Source organism: Hyperolius riggenbachi, chromosome 6 (assembly GCF_040937935.1).
Source record: "Hyperolius riggenbachi isolate aHypRig1 chromosome 6, aHypRig1.pri, whole genome shotgun sequence".
Lineage (NCBI taxonomy): Eukaryota > Metazoa > Chordata > Amphibia > Anura > Hyperoliidae > Hyperolius > Hyperolius riggenbachi.
Genome location: NC_090651.1, coordinates 225,970,694 through 225,990,674, shown reverse-complemented (window position 1 = coordinate 225,990,674; position 19,981 = coordinate 225,970,694). Strand labels below are relative to the sequence as shown.

The 19,981-nt window shown below is 42.6% G+C and overlaps 1 protein-coding gene across 3 annotated transcripts in view; it reads left to right on the top strand.

The window, feature by feature from the left end:
* Positions 1-19,981, top strand: part of LOC137522665 (coiled-coil domain-containing protein 50-like) — a 156,452-nt gene that overhangs the window by 30,419 nt on the left and 106,052 nt on the right. For 2 of the 3 annotated variants that reach the window (XM_068242736.1, XM_068242734.1), the window contains exon 2: positions 1,378-1,497. In XM_068242736.1, the coding sequence (XP_068098837.1) occupies positions 1,449-1,497 (49 nt within the window). In that variant the 5' untranslated portion in view covers positions 1,378-1,448. Of the gene's footprint in view, positions 1-663; positions 707-1,377; positions 1,498-19,981 lie in introns of those variants that run through there. The other variant, XM_068242735.1, reaches the window with a different exon arrangement.

The window sequence follows — 19,981 nt, the reverse complement described above, 5'->3', positions numbered from 1 at the left end:
GGCAGCGCAAATCCACAGGCAGCGTAATCAGACACAAAACCGGAACTGGTTAATAGCTTTACGCCACTGACCCAGAACAAGTACAGGCGATCCCCCTATTTACAAAAAGGTTACTTTCTGGGAGTTTGTAAGATGAATTTGTTTGTAAGCTGAGTCCTGAATTATACACAGGGAAGTGCCGATAAATGAATTATTTTCAGACAACTCTGGATTTGGACATAAAGCGTAAACTATGATTTTTGGTTGTTTTCAAAAGGATCAGCAAGACTGCTAGGGAATTGATAATGTTTAAATGGAAATAAATGACAGCCTCCATATCCCTCTCACTGCAGGGCCACTTTAAGTTGGAGAATCAGCACAGCATCAAGGCAAGCAGTGGCTTCCTCCATATACCTCACAATTAAAGTTAATTACATTTTTTTTATAGTGACAATTTTGTGGATTTTGGCCTCAATTCACTAAGCTTGTCTCCTGTCTTTAATAACGTTTCTAGAGTGGTCACCATGGTGATGAGGCATGTCATATTCAGGAAACATTTTACCTCAGGCAAACCTAAAGTTAACTCTTCTGTCTTTAAGTTAACTATTCAATCCTTAAAATAACTCCACAGTTAAAGACAGGCTGTTTATTAACTGCGTGTGAAAATAACTACAGAGGAGGTAACTTAACTACAGAAGAGATGAGATAACTCTCTTACTGTGTGGAGGTAAGTTTTTTTTTTTTTTTTGTTTTTGTTTTTGTTTTGTTTTTTTCTCTTGCCTTATTATCTCCAGCATGATCTTAGTGTATTGAGGCCAATATTGTCTGTAAATGTATTGGGGATCAGTAAATGAATGTAATTGGCCAAATGACCACTTTAAGGTTAGGGAAAAGTCTGCTTATAGCTCTGTTCACGTTTTGCACCACCCCTGTCAGTGGCATTGCTACAGTCATGGGCCACAGTGCAGGTTCTGCTTGGTTCCCCCCACTGCAGAACTTTATATCCAGCACTATGCTTCACAGTGAGTACAGAGCAGGGAACAGTTTACACGTGGTTACCTCTGTAGCACCAGTGAAGCTCAGCTGTAGTGGTGGATGCAGGACACTCCAGGGGACCAGTTGTCTCAACTTCTACAAATCCCGTTCTGTGCCACTGGCCCTGACTTGCTTCATTACAAGTCCCATTCAGAGATGCCCAGTAATTATAGGAATGTTTCTGCTTCAGAGTTTTAGTTAATCCGTCATTAAAGCAGATTACTATGTAAAAAGCAGATTGATTTGGGAAGTTTAATTGTGCTTTAAATCTGTGTTTAATCAGCGAAGGAGCTTACACCTTGCATAATGTGAATAAGGTTGTTGTAGAGTTTTCACAATAACTGCCTGTTCTCCCCTTTGCAGATTCCTTTGATGCTTTGCTAACGTGGACAGAAACACTGGATTTCAAACGGAAATAAGCTGAAGGACCCAACATGACCCACATTCCAATCGATAAATCGAATCTGCCACGGGTCAATGAAGGTTAGTGGCAGGGCCTGGCAATTGCTGTCCTTGTGGATGGGAATGTATATGGATGAGTGAAGTATTCTCCTCATGATTGACCATAACCTAAGGAGTACCTATACTCCCCATGCATATTTGCCTCATGACTGACCAGAGCATACCTTTTTTCTCTCCTTTAATCTTACCTCATGTACACTCTGTGTGCCTGATTCTCTAAAGTAGCCTTAGTACACAAGATACAATTTTCTGTCAGATCGACGTATCAATCCAACAATTTTCAACTGGTCCGATTAGATTCCAATCGATAACGCAATCGATTTTAAGTAGTTTAAGTAGTTATCAATGGAAAATCGGTTGGGAACAGTTTGAACGTGTACACACGGTGTACCGTAACTTCTTATGAGATTACCCATAAATCTGATGGGAAATTCTGATGAATCACAGATACCGCCGGTCACGCCGTACACCCGTCGCCTCAGCCCACCCGCTCTGCCGTGTCTATGGTAGCAGAGCTCTGTGAGCCAGTTAGGAGCCGTTTTCATTGGCTCCTGACCCTGTGGTCAGTGTAAGCCAATGAGATTTGTTCAGTTAGGTGGTCATAACTGATTCATGTTTGCTTGATTTTTAGACAGTTTGAGTGGAAGCATGATCATGAATGGTAGATTCTTGTAGACCAGGCAGAGGGCTGATTAAACAGCTGCACAGTTATGAATTGCATTATAAAACTGGCAGAACAGTGGTCAAGTCGATTTTTCATCAAAATCAATTGCTGGAATGTGGTAAATTGATCACTTCTCAACCGATTGCAATTTCAACTTTGAGAGTCAATAGAGCCAAGCCACATTTACCTATTACTGTGTGGATTTCAGAAATATTGTGTATTTGGTATACAGACAGCACTGTTTGATGTATTCTCTCAGGTTTCATTCACACAATGGGCTCTATTCACAAAGCATTACTGCATTCGGTAATGCGCAAAACAGCTGATTACCTATCACCTTTCCAAGTTAAAATTCACTAAACTCATCACCGCACAGAAAATCACTGTTTCCAACTAGTAAAGTAAATTACCGACTTGTGTGGTAATTACCTCTGGAAATGTCAATACACAAAGATTTCCGCATGTCATTTACCGGCCAAAAGTGTTTGGAATTTTTTTTCTCCAGCTCACAGCAGCCGATAACTGGCTCTCCCCCTGCTGTGTCTGTGTGGTAACAGACAGCCTTTGGGGAGAGCCAGGCAGCCAATAGGGAGAGCCACACAGCCTGCTTCTCACGCTGATTGGATGCGACAGGGATGCCTGTGGGTTTTCTGTGTATCAATCAGAAGAAGCTGACAATTCTGCTGGCATCCCTGCATCTCTTTAGATGTGCATATCTGTATTTTAGCACAAAGAAGAGCTCCCCCTGGTGGCTGCAGCACATCTAAAGGGATGACCGTATGCACAGGATTCCAGGCAATGCAGCTGCTGCATGTGACATAGCATGCACAAGTCCAACACATCTTCGGTGATTTCAAGTGATCCACAGTGGCCATATCCTCAGAAAATGCAAAGAAATAAAAAAATGTTTACTAAGCATTTGACAGTTTACCATTCCTACCTGGGGCATAGGTAGATTGTTTTCAGTGGTGGTGAGAGGTTAGTAGTATCGTTATTATGTGGTTGCTGGATCACCGATGGTAGTAATCCAAATGGGGATCACTGGATATGCCATAACCAATGTACACGCATAGACATTCTAATATATTTTCCACACTCATCTGCTCCATTTACTTATATGAAAAGGTTGTTCCACTGTGCTGGTTGGGCCTGACTGCAAACAAGATAGCAAGCCCAGCTTTAGCCACTACTGTTGCATTGCTAATGTGCATTGCAAGTAAATTATATACTTGCATTTTGACATTGAAAGGTAGGTTGTTTCTTTTCTGTGCCAATTTGTGTGGCCACTTTTTAGTTTTGTTGAAATATGATTTCTGTAGTTGTGAATAAAAAATAAAACGGGCAAAATGTGCTGCTCATTTAGGCTTAGTGAGGTTGTAATGTCACGTAGCCGTGTCTGTAAACAATTATTGCACATATACAATGCAGCATTCCTGCCATCTGTTTAGGTTGGGAGCTGGGTTTCAGTATATCAGTTCCACGTTGTTTATACACTACTCAAAAGCAGCGGCAAGATACAAGACCTCTGTGTGTGACCGCTGTGTTTCTTCCCATGCCTAACATGCAAACAGTCCTCTGTGCTTCTTATAGTCTCCAGAGTTAGGGCAAATATTTACATATGTCGCTATCTCAGCACTGCAGACCATGTGTGTAGTATAGGTGTCTGTTGTCAGTTGTATCATCATGAAGCCAGAAGTTCCCCATTAAGCATAGCTATTGTGTTCCTGTATAACGTGCACTCATCCATCCCCATAACCCCCACAGCCATTAAGTCCACCAAAACCTCGTAGTCGTCATGTTCCCCCTATATTATCTGCTCCAATTATTTCCCACCTTCCATAACAATATATGCTATATCTCCAATAGTGCTTTCCATAATTAGTGCTTCCAGCAATTTTGCCTTCTTCCACAGAGCCTCATTATAGGCTCTTCATTGTAGTGCCTCTCATTGTAGTGCCCAAATATGGTTCTCTCATTGTGCCTGTAATATAGTACCTTCCATTATAGTGTCCCATTGCGTTCTCAGTTATGGTGCCTCCATCTAGGCCACAATACTAGAGCTTCACTTATGTCTCAGTGCAAAGGTCTGGTTTAAGCGGCATGGGAGCCCTACACAAAGGTAACCTGCCCCTCCCCAGAAAAGTCAGCCCTTGGGGCTCTTGAGCCGGCTGCCAATATTAACTCCCCTGAGGTGGTCAACCCCACGCGCCCTCTGCACCAACCCCACACGCCCTCTGCGCCAAGCTCAATTTTTGGCTGTATTGTAATACCTCACCTGTCCCAATGCACTGCTCCATCCATGCTCTGTCTTCAGCCCTGCTGCCTGCCTCTTCTCCATTAAAGCCTGTTATGCGTAAATAACCTGCATTGGGTCATGGAGAAGAGGCAGATAGCGGGAATGAAGATGGAGCAGTGTGCTGGGACAGGTGAGTTATTGCATTTGGGAGCAGTTGGGGGGGGAGACCACCTGGGGGTCCAGCAAGGGAGGGATGGGGGGGCAGCAGCAGTTGGGGTCCCTTTTTGCTTGAGGGTGCTTTCATGCTGGGGCATTGCAGTATTTTTACTGCAGCCCAGTGAAAGTCTATGGAGCCGTTCATACTGACGACTGTGATGTGATGTTTTAGCCGCATACTGAACGCGAGGACAGGTTTACGTTACCGCGCGGTTCTGTCGCGACATGTGGTGGCCCAGAAGTCATGTAAGTCTATGGCGATGCAGGGTGTGTAAAAAATGTAGGCAGTGGCGTTGCGGCGCACATGTGAGGAAGCGTATTTTTACAATACCCTTCCATGCACTTCCGTATTTCTGAAGCAGGAAGTGAGCACAAGGGAGCACCACTTCCTATTTGGCTTTCAGCCAGTAAGGGATTACCGCGTATTAACGCGATAATCTCCAAAGTCCTGTTTTTGGCGGGGCCGCCAATTCGCAGTCTGAAACTGGCCTCAATGGCAGCACCGGCCCTACCTAGAACGCACTGTGTGGCTGCAGTCAGGAATGGTGTGCACTCAACAATATACCATTAATGATGACATAGTGACAAACGGCCATTTCATGTTGGCAAAACCCCTTAGCATCTGCACAAAAGATCAAATCTACCAGAACTGTTGCATTTGTTCCACGTGTACCAGCTGGCTTTGTATGTCTCTGTCTCTCTTGCTTTAACTGTCTTAGATTTTCTACTGTATGGTTTTGGAAGATAAGTGAAAGGAAATGGGCTCTTTGAATTCCTGAGCTGACCCTATCCAGTGGCTCTTCCTCTGTTGGGTGGGAGTCAGGTTTGTAGGAGCTTCACAGCAGCATCCTTGTTGGGTCGAGGGGGATTTTCACAGAGAGAGAAAACAAAAATAGTATACCAAATATTGAGCCTACTGGATATCTACCTCCACAAATAAGACTGCCCGCCTCACCTTACATGACCAATACTAAATACAAAAGCTAAGGGAGCCAGAGCTATACGAAACATTTGTAAGCTTTAATAGTAGAACCAGTATCAAATTAGTGAACAAACCACAAGAATAAACCCCCCCCCCCCCCCATAAAAATTGACGTTTGCCAAGGACCTATATTGCATGAAGATACCTGTAGTCCTATGGAGTGCACTCCTATCAAAAAAACACAGCTGTGTTTACAAAAAATATTATGCAGATTTCTTCAGGTCCAATTGATACATTTGGCAACAGTGACATCCAAGCAACTATGGGAGAAAGAGGTCTACCCCGTGTGTATTCTCCATTTACACGCCTCTGTGCAGCTAAGTACATACATGCTCATTACTGAAACTTATCAAGTGTCAAACCTCTTAATCCGGAAGCCAATTGCAGTTCATTGAGCACAAACATACAGCAATGTTGCTCGTTTTGCGTGGATTAATCATGATGTATGTCAGGCCAGCGTGGCTGGATCAAACAAACATTAACTCACGGCACCAAGATCTTCAAGCGAGTGGGAGCTCCCATCAGCGATGCTGGCGTGATCGGTCAACACTGGTTACAGCTTTCTTGCAGTGAGTCCGCGGTGCCGGCGAGAAGAAGAGTATGGAGGCACGGGGGACCAGCTCCACCCACACAGTGGACGTCACGTACACGTGACTCGTTTTGTCAAATAGACTTCCTCTGACGAAATGTTTCCCTTTTTTTCAAATGCAGAGTGCCTAAAAGTTATTTTAAAGAGAAGATGAAAAAAGCTTTCTTAGGAGAGAACTCAGGAGAACAAGGTAATGGCATATGGGCCAATGTCTCCAAAGTCTTCTTCATAAAATGGTATCACTAATTTTCTTATGAAGAAAATAAACAATTATCGTATCCCCTCTGAACATTTTGAATATTTTAACAACTTGCATTAGAGATCACTTCTTGGAATCTCTCCATATACCTCACTTGGAAAATGCACTTGCACCACCGCTTGGATGCGGCCTTCTGAATAAATATTTAGCCCTGTGGACAGAAACTCTACTCCTTCAGTATTCTGAAGAGAAATCCTATTCATTTGCCTGAAAGACTTTTACTCCGCCGCTAGCTGTGCCATCCTTCTGCTGCTATTTATCACTTTCCGGCATTCGGCTATATGTGGTGCCCAAATTATACACTGGGCACTGCCATAGCCGCAATTAACATTGTGGTCTATGCAGTTCTCAAATTACCAGGCACATGGAGGCGTCCAAATTACCTACTTCGAATCAGACCACTGATGCCTACCATAATTAATCAAATCACGTCTTTATAAATAAGGCTATGGTAATGGAATGGTCTGTTTAACAAAAAAAGTGCACAAAAAGCTGGCAATCTAATTACATCACCACTTCATGTTTGTGTGCGATTTGGGGAGGGAGGACTTGTATGAGATAGTTTAGTCTCTTGTAGTTTACAAACAAAGCCACGTCTTTGGGAAACATGCACTTTGAGTGTCTTGGCAGTCCTGGCTTTCATTTCATGATCTCACTGTAGTCTCCTGTGTAATGCAGTTACTCTGTCCATTGCTGAGGTCCTCTCATGCCTCAGCTGTAATAATGACCTCAGTGAACATCTGCTAAGCTGTACAAAGGCTTGTGTGTGCTTCTCCCTGGTCAGCACTGCTTCTGCACTCTGTCATGTCCTCCTGTTTTCTATGGCAACCTCCGCGTCTTTAAACAAATTAGTCACATCAGAAAATATGACCAAACTAACAACATTGTCCTGGTGCAAATACTGTGGTGTGAAAACCTACGGAGGGGGAGGGGTTAGTGTAGCAAAACCAGTATTAACCGTTTAAAATATTAATCAAATATGATGAACCATGTTTGGCAGCAATAACTGCAAATACACACTATATATAGTTTCGTATTAGTATTTGACGGCATTCTTGAGTAATAGTAAGCTCATCTTTTCCACTGAACTACATTATTTTATATATGTTTGTAGAGTTTTCTTTTTTTTTTGTGTTAACTATTCACTCTCTTGACTCTGAGGATTATTTTTAGGTTTACCTCAGGAATTTTACTAAGCTGGTCGAGCACTGAATTTAAAGAGACACTGAAGCGAAAAAAAAATTATGATATTATGATTTGTATGTGTAGTACAGCTAGGAAATAAAACATTAAGATCAGATACATCAGTCTAATTGTTTCCAGTACAGGAAGAGTTGAGAAACTCCAGTTGTTATCTCTATGCAAACAAGCCATTAAGCTCTCCAACTAAGTTAGTCCTGGAGAGGGCTGTTATCTGACTTTTATTATCTCAACTGGAAGTGAACTGTTTACTTTTTCTCTGCTAGAGGAGAGGTCATTACTTCACAGACTGCTCTGAAAGAATCATTTTGAATGCTGAGTGTTGTGTAATCTGCACATATTATAGAATAATGCAATGTTAGAAAAAACACTATGTACCTGAAAATAAAAGTATGAGAATATTTTTTCTTTGCTTCTAATCTTCTAGTAATTATTCATAGTACACAACCAATTCATTATATCATATTATTTTTTTCGCTTCAGTGTCTCTTTAATTTGAATAATGTGTAGCTGTTGAAATGAGGGCTAGCTTTTTGGTTTTATATACTACTTTGATTCTGTCCATTGACATATAGGACATTCCAAGGGAAACATTACTCATACTATAGTTTTAATCATTAAGAAATATAATTATCTGACCAAGTACCTTAAAACCCCATTTTATTTATTATTATTATTATTACAATTTAGTATTTACAGTACATGGCGCCAACATCTTCTGCAGCGGTGTACAGAGTATATTGTCTTGTCACTTAACTATCCCTCAGAGGGGCTCACAATCTAATCCCTACCATAGTCACATGTCTTTTCCTTGGATGCTGCATTTGTTTGTAATGTTTCAGCTTTATTGGTAGGCACACCTACAGAACAGCACTGGCCTCTCTACTACTTTTAGACCTGTATGATTATTTAGCCTAGTTAAATGCCCCTGTACTACTTTTAGACTTGTATGATTATGTAGCCAAGTACCTGAAAAACCCATTTGAAATTTGAGTCACACTATCCTTGGCTGATGCTTACTGAATAGAAAGGTTTAGCTTTATGGGAAGGAACACCCACAGAATTTGACTTATAATGTATATTCAGTGGGCAGGGCCAAATCCCATCTCACTTTTATGAAACTGCACAGCTCAGACATGAGTTTCCACACAGGATGCACAAAAATAAAGAACATATTACCAGGTACTTTTTCAATTTATTTTGTGACAGCGCTGGCAGTCATTCAGACACACGACTTCATTTATGTAAGAGTGGAAGTTTATGCTTTTAAACTAAGTAAAAAAAAAAAAGTACTGAAAATGTGTAGTAAGTGTGTGTGTAGAAAAGTGTAGTAACAGGCAAATGTGGCATCAATTTTTTTCTTTCTTTATGTATTGACTAATATCAAATACTGCGGTTTAGTAACTGAAGGTCATTCCGCATTGGGCTGTTGCAGAGAGTGTGTTTTTTTTCTTTTTATTACTATGATCTATACATTAATAATAAATATATATGTGTATGTATGTATATGTATGTATATGTATGTATATGTATGTATATGTATGTATGTGTATGTATGTGTATGTATATATATATATATATATATATATATATATATATATATATATATATATATATATATATATATATATATATATATATATATATATATATATATATATATATATATATATATATATATATATATATATATATATATATTATATATAGTGTGTGTGTATATGTATATATATATATATATATATATATATATATATATATATATATATATTATATATAGTGTGTGTGTATATGTATATATATATATATATATATATATATATATATATATATATATATATATATATATATATATATATATATATATATATATATATATATATATATATATATATAATATATATATGTTAGTGTGTGTGTATATATACACACACACACACACACACACACACACACACACACACACACACACACACACACACACACACACACACACACACACACACACACACACACACACACACACACACACACACACACACAGCTCGTTTGCATGGGATTTTTTTGAGTTTCTGGTATTCAGAAAGCGTCACTGTGCCGCAAGGTTCTTTGGATGGTGAGTCTGAAGTTGTAGCATTATAATGCATGCATGCAGGGGGCTTTGTAAACTGTAAGTTATTGTAAAGTTAAAATAACCCCTCAATTGTTAATTCCACCCCCCCCGCCCCCACCAAAAAAAAACAAAAAAAAACCTAGAAATGTGTGCAGAAAAAGCAAACAAAATAAAAACAAACAAAATAAAACCCAACATGCAACCCCTTCCCTCAAAATATAACTCCTCATTCTTCATGCCTGCTTTTATTCCCAAGGGAGTTTAGAGCCCGTGAGCTTAGAGCTCCTCCTCCGTAGCAATAAAAGCCCACATGGTCCAAAATATTAAGGGGTACTCTGAAAAAAGGGGGTGTCAAATCTTCTGCCTCCTATACAAAATATGCAGGAGGTAAATGTAGATGGGGTTGCATAAGTGGAATCTAGAAGCCCACTTTCAAAAGGGTAGGCCTAGGTGAAAGGGTTAAACGTGAGAACACCTGCAGCGTGGAAGAAAATTAACCAAATAAGCACACAAGGAGAAAATCTCTTGGATCCCAAAGTCTTTGCTGTTTGCTGTATCTTAAAGAGTAACTGTTAGGCATGAAAAACAAAATCAATTCCCTATTTCTATCTGCAATAGAGACAAAAAGGATGCTAAAAAGGCAATGCCTAACTTAAAAACAAATCTTAACTTTTTTTTTATTGGTGATGAATCCTCATGTCCCCAGCTCTAAAGGACGCAGCACTTAGCCGCAAAACAGAAATTGCAATGCAGGGGGGGGGGGGGGGGGGGAGTTCTCCTTTACTTGTCTCCCCAGACACAGCTAGTTTAGCCTGATTGGCTGCAGCCTGTGTCACTCACGCCTATCCCTCTCTCATTGGCCGCCTCACGTCTACACTGTCCGCCCCCTCCCCGCACTTGAGCCCAACAGGCATCTCCGACCCTTTATGCGGGGGGCAGCGGGGACCTCCGCATCCATGGGGACCCCCGGCCCTGCTACTATTTCCAAAGTGATTTCCCCTGCATTAACCCTCCACTCTGTAACATCCCTGCTCGGCCCGCAGCATTATAGAGTTTAGCGGGGAAGAATATATGCAACGCACACAGATTCCTCTCAACATGGTTCCAGGCAATGGAGCTGCATTTATTCTTCCCTGCTAAGCGCTGTTATGTTGCGAGACAAGATGAATGCTGCAGGGTTGAGGGTAAATGCAGGGGGAGTCCCTATTGATATAGTAGCAGTGCTGGGGGGTTCTCATGGAGGCGGGGGTGCCACTACAGTAGCGCTGGCTATTGCTCGGAGGAGGTGGAGAGGGTAGTAAGGGAGGAAATAACGCCAGCATTGGCTTTGCTGGAGGGACTAAAGATGGCCCCTGCCAGGGAAAAGGATTCTCTGCATTTCCTTTTGTTTATCTTATAAAATTCACTGAAACCAAATCGTGGACAGTGCAATACATCTATCATGTAAGTAGAGCTAGTATTTCTCTAATACGTGTGTTTTTTTTATCCTGCCATAGGATGGCTGACAGCTCCTCTTTAACCACTTGAGGACCGCGGTGTTAAACCCCCCCTCCCCCTAGTGACCAGGCCATTTTTTACAATTTAGACCTTTGCAACTATAACTGTTTATTGCTTGGTCATACAACTTGCCACCCAAACAAATTTTACCTCCTTTTCTTGTGACTAATACAGCTTTCTTTTGGTGCGATTTGATTCCTGCTTCGATTTTTAGTTTTTATCCAAATTTATTGTGCTACATGTCTTTGATAAAAAAAAAATCCAATAAGTGTATATTTATTGGTTTGGGAAAAAGTTATAGCATTTACAAACTATGGTACAAAAAAGTGAATTTGCGCAGTTTGAAGCAGCTCTGACTTTTTTTGAGCACCTGTCATGTGTCTTGAGGTGCTAGAATGCCAGGATAGTATAAATACCCCCCAAATGACCCCACTTTGGGAAGAAGATACCCCAAGGTATTTGCTGAGGGGCATGGTGAGTTCATAGCAGATTTTATTTTAATTTCACAAGTTAGCAGAAAATGACACTTTGTGACCCCCCCAAAAAAAAAGTTTCAATTTCTGCTAACTTGTGACGAAAAAAAAAAAAAAAAATCTTCCACGGACTCACCATGCCCCTCAATGAATACCTTGGGGTGTCTACATTCCAAAATTGAGTCACGTGTGGGGTACTAGTACTGCCCTGGCATTTTTTTTGGGCGGGAGGCTCAATTTTGAGCACCCCTGTAAAGCCTAAAGGTGCTCATTGGACTTTGGGCCCCTTTGCGCAGCACAGCAAAAAAAGTGTCACACCTGTGGTATCGCCGTACTCAGGAGAAGTAATATAATGTGTTTTGGGGTGTCTTTTCACACATACCCATGCTGGGTGGGAGAAATATCTCTGTAAAGGACAACTTTTTCGATTGATTTTTTTTTTTTTTTAATACACTAAATTGTCCATTTACAGAGATATTTCTCCCACCCAGCATGGGTATCTGTGGAAAGACACCATTAAATAAATTATACTACTTCTGAGTATAGCGAAATCACACATATGACAAGACTGTAAAGCCTAAAGGTACTCGTTGGACTTTTGGCCCCTTTGCACAGCTAGGCTGCAAAAAAGTGTCACATATGTGGTATCACCATTCTTAGGAGTAGTAGTAGTATAGTGTGTTTTGGGGGTGTCTTTCCACTCATACCATACAATTAAGCCCCCCAAACAATGCCAGGACAGTAAACACACCCCACAAATGACCCCATTTTTTAAAGACACCCCAAGGTACTCCACGAGTGGCATAGTGAGTTCATAGAAATTTTTTTTTTTTTTTGTCACAAGTTAGCAGAAAATGACACTTTGTGAGAAAAAAAAAATCCATTTCTGCTAACTTGTGACAAAAAGTAAAATCTTCTATGAACTCATCATGCCCCTCAGCAAATAACTTGGGGTGTCTTCTTTCCAAAATGGGGTCATTTGTGGGGTCTGTCCTGGAATTTTAGGGTCTCCGCAATCATTACATGTATGGCCAGTATTAGGAGTTTCTGCCATACTCCTTATATTGTTACACCACACTCGATAGGCACCCTAGTGAGAGTAAACGTGTGCTAGGCTGATATGGCGCTGTAGTCCAGCAGCTCCCAAAGCATGAAGAGTAGAGATCAGCAGCCCCACGATGATGTATTTAAGCTCTTTATTGCATAAAGGATAAAGCCCAGGGACAGCGACAGACGCTGTTTCGGAGATAAACTCCTTCCTCAAGCTGTATAGGCTCACTCACTTGGAGGGGGCCTCAGTTGGCCCTTAATCTTTTTATTGAGGAGCTCTCGGGTAAATGCCCCCCCCCCCCCATCAAATTGACAGCACACTTTAACTCGAAGAGTGTTTCTTTCCTTGATACACAGGTGGTCTTGGGACCAATAGGTTTCCAGACAGACTTGTATGTCAAACCCACCGACAGAAATTCTGTTCTGGAGTTCTCTAGTTTCCACCCGAAGTCAACCAGGGAACATATCCCTGGTGGACAATTACGGAGGGTCTCTAGAATTGTTTCTGATCCTAACCAATGCGAGATCTGGCTCAATGAAATGAGGGACAGATTTAGGTTAAGGGGGTTCCCCCGAACATACCCTGGCACCCAATAGATCCACTAGAAGACGCCATGGAGGTGTGAGACTCCCCATTGTTTCCAGGTACAATGCCTGCAGTTATAAGCTGGGGTCAATTGTGCGGCAGCATTGGGGTCTCTTACAAAGCGCTTTTCCTCAGGTTCCTGAGTTCAGATACCCTCCCTTATTATCATTCAAGCGAGCCCCTACAGTAAGAGACAAGATCCGGACCTGTGTTGCACGGACTGTGGGACAGGGTGGTCGCAAAGGCACTTTCCCTTGTCTAGGATGTCATATGTGCAGCTGGATTTTTAAGGGAGATAAATTCAGGCATCCGTCTAAAGGTACTGAGTTCTGCATACATGGTCTATATACATGTGATCTGTCATATGTAGTTATTTTATTAAAATGCCCATGTGGACTGTTATATGTGGGAGAGATCACCCACCGATTGTGTGAACGTATCACCTCGCATAAATCTGCTATCAGGGCCGGGAATATGTCTCAATCTGTCTCGGCCCATTTTGCTCAATTCCGCCACTCCATACCACAGCTCTGTGTACGCGTACATTTGAAATCGGCACCGGTAGACTTGGGCGCAGGATACAGCGGTATATAGCTGATCCTGCTTCTGCACAAGTCCGGGCCGATTTAATTACTATTCCCCCTCCAGGCCGACATGGATAGTGGGGGAATGAAATAATTCGTCTTCCAGCGATTGCTGGAGGCCGAATTATTATGTTTTTAAGCAACTTCGGCTCCGTCTTCTGACGGAGCCGACGTTACTCACTGAGCGCTTCAATAGGAATGATTCCTATTGAAGTCTATGGAGGCGCCGGCTGCGCCCAAATCTAGCAGCGCTGAAAAGCACTGCTCCGCTGTGTACAGGTTATAGATGCAGTTCACATTCATTTCAGGGGTGATAGGGAAAGAGAATTACTTGGGCATGAGGTGGGTTGGATCAGGAGATTGGGTACCCTGGGAGGGGGTGGACTCAACAGTGGCTATGACCTATCCTTTTGTATTTAAATTGGGTGTAAGATTCATTCATTTATATATTATGTCTTTGCATATGTATGTGCGGTTTGTCATGCCGCGTTGGCAGTGTGTTGACTGCTGTGCTATGCATAGGGCAGGATGTTCAGGACAGGTGGGACAGTAAACAGTGGTGTCACGCCTTATTCCAGCCTTCTTGCAGACACGACAAGCTTTTCTTGTCAACCTTTAAATGCTGATAGAGGGCCACAGTTGTGTAGTAGTTATCCACGTAGAGATGGTACTCCTTGTGGAATAAGCGAAAATCCATGGAGGTCCGCACACTCTAGGAATCAAATTCCAGACTTTTATTCAGCCAATGTGACACAATTCCATTTCATTACACCAACGAATCGTTTCGGGGCCCCGTGGGGTCCCCTTTGTCAAGGCAATACAGACAGAATGGTAACTTTTGTTCATTCGTATCGTTACCATTCTGTCTGTATTGCCTTGACAAAGGGGACCCCACGGGGCCCCGAAACGATTCGTTGGTGTAATGGAATGGAATTGTGTCACATTGGCTGAATAAAAGTCTGGAATTTGATTCCTAGAGTGTGCGGACCTCCTTGGATTTTCGGTTGTATTACTACTGGCTCCAGCACCTCACTGATGGTGTGCGATCCCACATCTCCTTGTGGAATAAGGGTGACACCAAGTCCCACACAATCTTGCCACTGCTCCCCAGGTAGTCAGGGCATCCGACCGGCTCCAGTTTTCAGTCTTATCCCCCATAGACCCTAAAACCATAAGTATAACCTGTAGCGCTTTCACAAAGCTTATACAACGTGACCCCATACCGGGCGCGCTTGCTTGGGATGTACTGCTTAATGCCAAGGCGCCAGGTAAAATGTATCAGGGACTCCCCTCTGCAGATGTTCTGTTCAGGGGGGGTGTAGGCATCTGCAAACTTTGGTAAAAAGTGATCTATGATGGGCTGAATTTTGTGGAGCCGGTCGTAAGCAGGGTGGTTTTTCATGACAGGTTGTGTTGTCATTGAAGTGCAGGAAGTGCAGGATCATCTCAAAACGTAACCTGGACATGGCAGCAGAGTACATGGGCATGTGATGTATTGGGTGCATAGACCAATAGAACAGCAATACATTTTTTTCGTTAGACCCATGTTGAGGAGGCCGAAAAAGGAAAATTTGGAAAGGCTGGGCATAGTAGCAATCCAGTTTGGCGGTTAAGTAATGTGTGGCATAGCAGTTGGTCTCTGCCATGGCTAAGTCGTAGAGATCCTCTGTCTCCACCTGGACTCCAGACTGGGCATTGAAAGTGGGCACTATGGGTGCAGCGGAACCAGGGGGTTGCCAATCGAGATTTGCTAGCACCTCTGGGAGTGTAGGGGTTCTACGGGCCCGTGTTTCTGGTGGCTGCGACCAGTTTCAATGACATGAGGTCGGGTACGCCTGGCGCTAGCAGGGACCTCAACCTCATCATCAGAACTATAGGATAGAGAGCCATTGTTTTTTACAGGTTCATATTCTGACCCGGATGATTCGTCAGATGAGACGTCCCAATCGCTCTCACCCGACTCGGCCAGAGTCCTGTAGGCCTCTTCCAGGGAATACCCCTTTCTTGCCATTTTGGGCTGCTAAATTTAGGGGGTATTTCACTGAGACTACCCAGGAAAAAGAGCACCTGTCTATCAAACGGGAGTATTGGTGAAGTCAAAAACCTGCGATCGCTCAGTTTTGATAAAAAAAATATTAAAACTGATCTTTAGAGCGCCGCAGCTTTTGGGTTGTGTTTTTGCAGTGATCAGAAAAAAAACATTTTCTGTCACTGCGATGAGGTGGGCTGAATGCAAGTGCGGCCGAGCGATCAGGCATGAGCGGGCAAACACTGCCTTTTTAGTGGAGCCTACTCTAAGGTGACCCTAAAGTACTTATATAGATTTGACTTACAGGTGCTATATAGTACCAATGCAGATTAGCGACAGTGATGACGCTAATCAGTGACTAATTAGTGACTGCGGTGTAGTGGGCTGGGCGCTAACTGACTAACTACCTAACAAAGGGGCCTAGATGCAATCGGATAGCAATCAAATGCAATCAGAGACAATCAAAATCAATCAGATGCAATCGAACGCAATCAAATGCAATTAGAAACAGACCGAGGTCAATCTGAGCCAATCACAGGGCAATCAAGAGGCTGATAAGAGTGATAACAGGCAATCAAATATCAATCAACAGGGCACAGACCATTAAATGTCACTCAGACCTCAATCAGAGCTGGTGACAGGCGACCAGATGTCAATTACATTGCTTGGCATCTGACAGCTGCAGTGTGAACAGAGATCAATCACAGGGCAATCAGAGATGATCAAAGGCCGAGCTGGTGACAGGCGACCAGATGTCAATCAATAGTGCTCAGACAAATAGATGTCACTCAGAGCTGGTGACAGGCGACCAGATGTCAATCAGACCTCAGTCAGACGCCTGTCAGGGCCAGTGAGGGTGATCAGGGCAATCGCAGGGGGGGGGGCAATAGTGTGCAGCGCTCACGTGCGGGCTGCCGTCCTCTCTGGTGGTCGATCCCGGACACTGTGACCACCAGAGGAGGAGGCAGCGCGTATAATACAAGTTGTTTCCAGAGCAACGCGTATTATACATTTCAATTGGGCCGTTCAAATGATCGCCGGCGTTGCTGATTGGCGGGCGGAAGACACGGGGGGCGGAGTAAACTGCTGGGGATGCGCACGCGATCCCCAGCTAGAGCCGCTCAGGCCATTCACGCCAATCGGCGTGGAGTGGTCCTGGGGCTGCCGCACTGCTCACGCAAATTGGCGTGGAGCAGTCTGTAACTGGTTAATAATCGGTAGTCTTCTGTCTGATCAGTTTGCCAGTCTTCTCTTGTACACTTTGTTTCCCTCTAATTTTTTATATCTATAATTGTCCTTTTTCATATGTGTATGTCTTTTTTTTTATTTCCCCTTTTGTGTGTTTTTTGTGTGTGTGTGTGTGTGTGTGTGTGTGTGTGTGTGTGTGTGTGTGTCTACATCTTTGTTGTTGTTCCCTTTTTATTTGCTGGTAGCATACTGCATGGCCACTCATACTTGCCACATCCAAGCACAAAGCACACCAGGAGCCCTATCACAGACATATTCCAATTTACTGTTGGGGGTTTCCCATTGGTCAATTTATGTGGACTAATGGGCATTACTGGTGATAATGTTCTCTTACTTTGTGTGTGTCCTTTTTTTCTGTGTTTTTCTTTGTCTACATCTTTGTTCCTCTCGACTTCTTTTTACTTGTCGGTTGCATACTACTCTGCCATTCATACTGGCAATTGCCGGAAGCAATGTTAAAGAGAAACCGTGACCAAGAATTGAACTTCATCTCAATCAGTAGCTGATATCCCCTTTCCCATGAGAAATCTTTTCCTTTTCTCAAACGGATCATCAGGGGGCTCTGTATGGATGATAGTGTGGTAAAACCCCTCCCACAGTGTGATGTCGGGACCATGGTCCTGACAGTTTCCTGTCTGTGAACCTCGTTGCATTGTGGGAATTGGGGAAATAGCTGTTTACAGCTGTCCAACTGCCAAAAAAGCAAGCAGCATCTCCTTCCACTGACATCACCTGCCAGCAGTAAAAATGTCACAATGTGATAAATGTCACAATGTAAATCAGGGAGAGGATAGATTTAACAATGGGAAAACACTGACTAAATCATTTATACATAATTATTATAAAAATTAAACACTTTTGTTCATTACAAAAGTACTTAATTTTTTGTTTCTCTTTAACTCCACTTGCAAATACATCTCATGTAATTTCTGTGATGTACACAAGAAATGTTGTCTATTCAACTAGATGCAGGGAACATTTTTTTTTTCTTCAGTGTTTAGAATGTGATGTAACCCATTGCCACATTGTCCAAAACTTCTTCTTTGGAAATGTGCATTAAAGTGAACAGCAATACTAAGCAGAGGGTCGAGGAAGAAATGTGTGCCTGCCCAGTACTGAGCTTTAGACATCAGTATCCGAGATCATGGCTACAGATTACCTGAGGGGTAACGGATGTTGAAGAAGCTCTATTTCCAAACCTATAATTTCTAAGACATTGCAGCTGAGTAATTCAATAAGCACATACTTTTCACAAACCGGGGAGGTCACCTGTCTAGTCTTGTATCGTGCGCTGAGTTTACCTCTGATAAAATAGGTCTGTTGCATGAAGGTATTGTTTGCACACTGTTGAAAAATTCCTTTTACTGTTAAGGTATTTGCCATCTGGTGTGCATTGCTTTGCTTTTCTCTTTCATACAGTTCATTTTTTAGACTGTTTTAACTCCATGGTATGCTAGTTTCTTTGTGACTTTTCAAGAAATGTCACCTTTTTTTGAGCGTATGGCAGGACAATGAAGAAAAAAAATGCCTAATTTTAGTACCTACCTGATTCATGCCTGTGCGGACTCCTTTTTTCAGGTTCCCTGGTTTACTTGGATGTTAACAGGATACTGTAGCCTTGCTTAAAGCCTTGTTCACATTATGCAGCACACGGTATTTGCATAGCTCTTTGTTGAAATGCTGATTATTTTTATTATTTAGTATTTATATAGCGCCGTCGACAGAGGCGGCCTTAGAGTACGTGGGGCCTGGGGCGAGTGTCATATGCGGGGCCTAGAGACACAGATATGCTGTGGATACACACATACATGCTGTATATGTGCGCGCACTCAGACACAGATATGCTTTGGAAACCCACACACACTGTGGAAACACACACAGACTCGGTATAGGTTAGATAGGTAGGAGCCCGCTGTATAGGTTAGAGAGGTAGGCGCACGCAGTATAGGTTAGATAGGTAGGTGCTTCAGTGTAGGTTAGATAGGTAGGTGCCTCCAGTGTAGGTTAGATAGGTAGGTGCCTGCAGTGTAGTTTAGATAGGTAGGTTCCCCCAGTATAGCTAAGATAAGTAGGTGCCTCCTGTATTGGTTAGATAAGTAGGTGACTGCAGTATAGGTTAGATAGGTAGGTGCTACCAGTATAGGTAAGATGGGTGCCTCCAGTATAGGTTAGATAGGTAGGTTCCCCAGTATAGGTTACATAGGTAGTTGCCTCCAGTGTAGGTTAGATAGGTAGGTGACCCAAGTATAGGTTAATTAGGTAGGTGCCCTGCAACAATGGGAGAGCGGGCATAGTAGTTACAACTCACCTTCCTTTCGCCGATTCCCTGCAACCTCCATTATTATTATTTATTGAATTTAGATAGCATTAACTTATCACATAGCACTGGAAATTCAGGTTACAGACACTGATAATAGGGTAACAGACTACAAAATACAGGTAATAAGCAATAAAATACCACCTGCTCACCTCATCTCACTTCCGCTTACAAGACTTCTCTTGATCCTTCCCGCTCCTCTGGAACACTCTTCCTCAACACATCCGCCACTCGCCCACACTTACTTTTTTTAGGCACAATCTGAAAACTCACCTCTTCAGGCAAACATTCTCTCCTACCTAGGACACTGCTCACTGACGACCATTGCTACCACCCCATACACTTCTTCCCTTTACCTGTTGTTCTATACCTTAAACCTTTAGACTGTAAGGCCTTTTGGCCAGGGCTCTCCTCCCCTTTTGTCTCACAATGCTGTGTAATGGGGGTACATACCTCCCACCC